The sequence below is a fragment of the Oryzias melastigma genome, linkage group LG22, assembly GCF_002922805.2.
Source record: "Oryzias melastigma strain HK-1 linkage group LG22, ASM292280v2, whole genome shotgun sequence".
Taxonomy (NCBI): Eukaryota; Metazoa; Chordata; class Actinopteri; order Beloniformes; family Adrianichthyidae; genus Oryzias; species Oryzias melastigma.
This window is the reverse complement of record NC_050533.1, coordinates 1,861,964-1,865,648: the sequence shown is the minus strand read 5'-3', so window position 1 is coordinate 1,865,648 and position 3,685 is coordinate 1,861,964. Positions and strand designations below refer to the sequence as shown.

Genomic DNA, 3,685 nt, shown 5'->3' with positions numbered 1-3,685 from the left:
GGTTGACAGGCTCCGGGTCGACAGGCTCCGGTCGACAGGCTCCGGTTGACAGAGTTCCTACAAGTTTCTTCACGTTAAATTTAAGACTTTTTAAGACTTTTTTTAAGGCCATTCATGTCAAAAAATAAGTTTATTTCCAATTTCATTAATTTATTCTGAATTTCTGATCAAAACTGTTTCTTCTTATCTTGTTTGTGGTCTGTGCCGTGATGTTTTAGAATTCTTCTTTTACGTTTTCTTCAAACCGGCGTGGCGCGGTGACCAGTTTTAATGTCAAGTCAATGGTTCAGACACAAACTGAGGCGATTTGAAGTCCCGCGGTGCGACTGGAGCGCCGAGCAGCAAATTTACCACGAACGAGGTGCGGGCCGCGCAAATCTGTTTGTTCAGTGTGAATGCACTTTTACTACTGGTCTTCTCTGTTTATTTACATCATTTGATCAAAAATATTCTTGGTAGAAACATTTTTATTTTTGACCTGAAATGTGAAACAGAAAAGTTTCAAGCAGCACAATTTTTAAGATTCAGATTTCAAAATTCAAGACTTTTTAAGGTATTGTTTCCAAATTCATAAATTCAAGGCTTTTGAGACTTTTTAAGACCTCGCGGGAACAACAGCAAACTGAAGATCTAACTGTGGAAAAACGCTTCATCAGAACGCTAAACCTCATCGCACATCCTGCTGTGTCTCCCTGCAGAGGCCTTTGAGAGACACGAAACATGACAGGAAACACCTGAAATATGTATATACCTGCACACACAATAACATTTCTACTGAACTTTAAATGAAATGAAACAGGTTACATCATTACATCAATAAGGGCGTCAGAAATAATACATCATTTTTTTAAAACCGTCAGAAATAATCTTCCTCACTGTGAAAACGTCACTCGATTGACATGCAGAACAGCCAATCAAACATCCTCTGATACAGACGCCACAGAGCGGATCGAGACGAAGTGCAGTGCACGTCACGCCCCGTTTTAGCCCAGCCATCCTAAAGAGAGTCCACTGTTCTCACCCGGCGGAGCCAGCTCTTCCATGAAACCCCGCCCACAGACCAGGCGCCGCCGTCGCCGGTCCGCAGCCACTAAAAGGGTAGGGACCACTGGTGTAGCTGATATTTTAGTGAATTACAGGGAGAATTTGGCCCTTATTTTAAGTTTTTTAACAAAATCAATCTTTTATTTTATTAAACGAGGCGGAAGATAAACGTCGGTCTGACGGCTTCAATGCAGAGCAGTGCGCCCGCCGTGGAGGGGCGGAGCAAAACGGAGCTGTCTGCCATTACAAATCGCACAGGGAAGAATCATCATTTTATTTTGGGATGGGGACCGACATGAGTTTACCACAACAACCACTGGCACTGTCGAAAAATCGCAGGAACTCTGTTAAAGTCCCGCCCACCACTGTTACTACAGCAACAGAGCAGACAGACACGCCCCCACCTGTGAGCAGATTCCAGCTGAGCTGATCTGAAATCCAACTGGATCAGACTTCTCCCCAAAACCTTTTCATTATTCCTCAATGTACGAGAAAAAAGAAGAATTCCAGGAAACATGTCAGATGAACAGCAGTTCTCTTAGGAGAGAAATTCGTATGTTTTGGGAAAACTGGAAGCTGAAATCTTCCAGGCAGACGGATCACTGTCTGTGTAACAGAAAGGTCACTTCATTGACCTGTGAGGTCCGTCATGTTCTTCTGTCAACAGAAACTTTTCATATGCGGCAAAAATAAGGAATCTGGGAAGGTGGCCTGAAATTGTTTTTTGGTATTTTCGTTTGTTGACTAAATGTATTCGTGTTGTTTTTATGAAATTACAGCTAAAACTTTCATTCTATGTTGTAAAAACAGTTTGTTAAAATGAATCCCATTTTTCCAGACGGAATTTTCTGTTTTTGTAGGATTTTATGTCTAGTGTGCGAATAGAACAAAATTACTAAATAAAGGTAGAGTCAAATTGTACCAAATAATAATACATGTAGTCTTTCAAACTGATAATACAGAAGTAAATTCAAAAGTCGACAAAAACAGAGTTTCCAGAGGTTAAAGAGAAAAGTGTGAAATTGGAATGTGGAGAATAAAGCCTTAAAACATCTGGAAATACAGTAAAAATGAAAGATGAATACTTGAGAGATTTGAGATATTACAGGTTATTTTTAGAACAGAATTCCCTCGATAAATAATCAACCTCTGTAGTTGAGTTTGCTGCAGGAATCAAACATGACCGTGACCGTAAAAGCTCTAAGAATGAGTCTTACTGAAGACGTTGGTCCCCTGCCGGGCGCCTTTGTCGCTGGCCGTGGTGGAGCTTCCTGCACAGAGAGAACACCAGATCACCTTCAGGTTTCGGTATCAGGACGGCGGTCCCCCACCGGTGCGTCCTCACCCTCCTTCCCGACGCCCAGGCAGCCCTTCAGCTCCGGCAGCGAGATGGCGCGGTCCTTGTTGCGGTCGCAGTAGTCGGTGAACTTGCGGGCGCACCTCTTGGGCTTGGCCTTCTTCTTCAGGTAGCGCTTGAACGGCTTGAGCTCCTTCTTGTTGACGTCGTGACTGCCGTTGTTATCCAGCTGGGAGAAGTACCACTGGACCACCCGCTCCTCCAGGGTGTGGCTGGGGTCGGGCTCCACGAACCTGCAGAGTTCAGGGGACGAACGACAGAAAAGTTCTGGTTGAAGAGCAGATTTACAGCAGATTCAGAGGAAATCTGTGGAGATTTTTAAACTGAGTTTGGTTTTCATGTTTCCTTTGGATTTACTCTATTGGAATGAATAGATCTGAACTAAACATTTATTATTTTAGATTTAAAAATTGTTTCTTGATTTTTAATAAATATTACAGTGTACATAGTAAGTATTATCAATTTACCATTTTTTAATCCAGATAATTTGCTACCATTAGGGTTCAAGCAGGTCTTAAAAAGTTTTAAAAACATTGAAATTACAAATTTAAAAATAATCCCTTAAAAGTCTTGAATTTTAATATCTGATCCTTAAAATTGTTCTGCTTGAAACTTTTGCTTCACGTCAAACTTTTAATTTTTTAATCACAATTATTTTTGCTCAGATTATTAAAAACAGAAGAGCACTAAAACATGACTGTACAAACACAACAAGAATCTACGATTTTGATCATGAAATGGGAATAAATGAATAAAATGGGAACCAGTCTGAAAACATTGTTGTAATTTTTGACATGGAAACCTTGAAAAGGTCTTAAAAAGTCTTAAATTCAACTTGAATAGGAACCCTGAGTGATTTGCAGATTAAAACTTATTTTAAATGACACGTTGTATAATTAAAGCTGCAGACCAACATAAGAAGTCTGAACTTTAGCAGGTGCGTCACGGTCTTACCTCCCTCCACCAGAGGGGGCTGGTGAGTTCATGGCCTGCACCATGTCTGTGGTGAGGGCATCTAACAAGCTGGTAATGAATTCCACTTTCCTCCCCTCTGGGCAGCCTGGTTCCAATCACAGACATGAAAAAGAGAAACACTGAAATTACCTTCCACCACTAATTTGGTCATTACGGTCCGTGAAGCCGGAGGGCGCCTGAAGCCCCGCGCCGGGGCATGGGCCCGACTGGGCGGACACCTGTCCGACCGACGCCTCAGAACCGGCACAGGTCCGTCTGGGGGGGGGGGTCCGCTTGGCTGCTGCAGACCCGTTAAGTTTTACGACACGA

General features: G+C 42.4%; 1 protein-coding gene across 5 annotated transcripts in view; it reads right to left on the bottom strand.

Annotated features, from left to right (window-relative positions):
• The window catches only part of smoc1 (SPARC related modular calcium binding 1), a 56,074-nt gene that overhangs the window by 6,345 nt on the left and 46,044 nt on the right, over window positions 1–3,685 (bottom strand). For all 5 annotated transcript variants that reach the window (XM_036209836.1, XM_024281601.2, XM_036209838.1 and 2 more), the window contains 3 exons: window positions 3,356–3,461; window positions 2,390–2,634; window positions 2,262–2,315 (listed from right to left, as the gene is read on the bottom strand). In XM_036209836.1, the coding sequence (XP_036065729.1) occupies window positions 2,262–2,315; window positions 2,390–2,634; window positions 3,356–3,461 (405 nt within the window). The remainder of the gene's footprint in view (window positions 1–2,261; window positions 2,316–2,389; window positions 2,635–3,355; window positions 3,462–3,685) is intronic.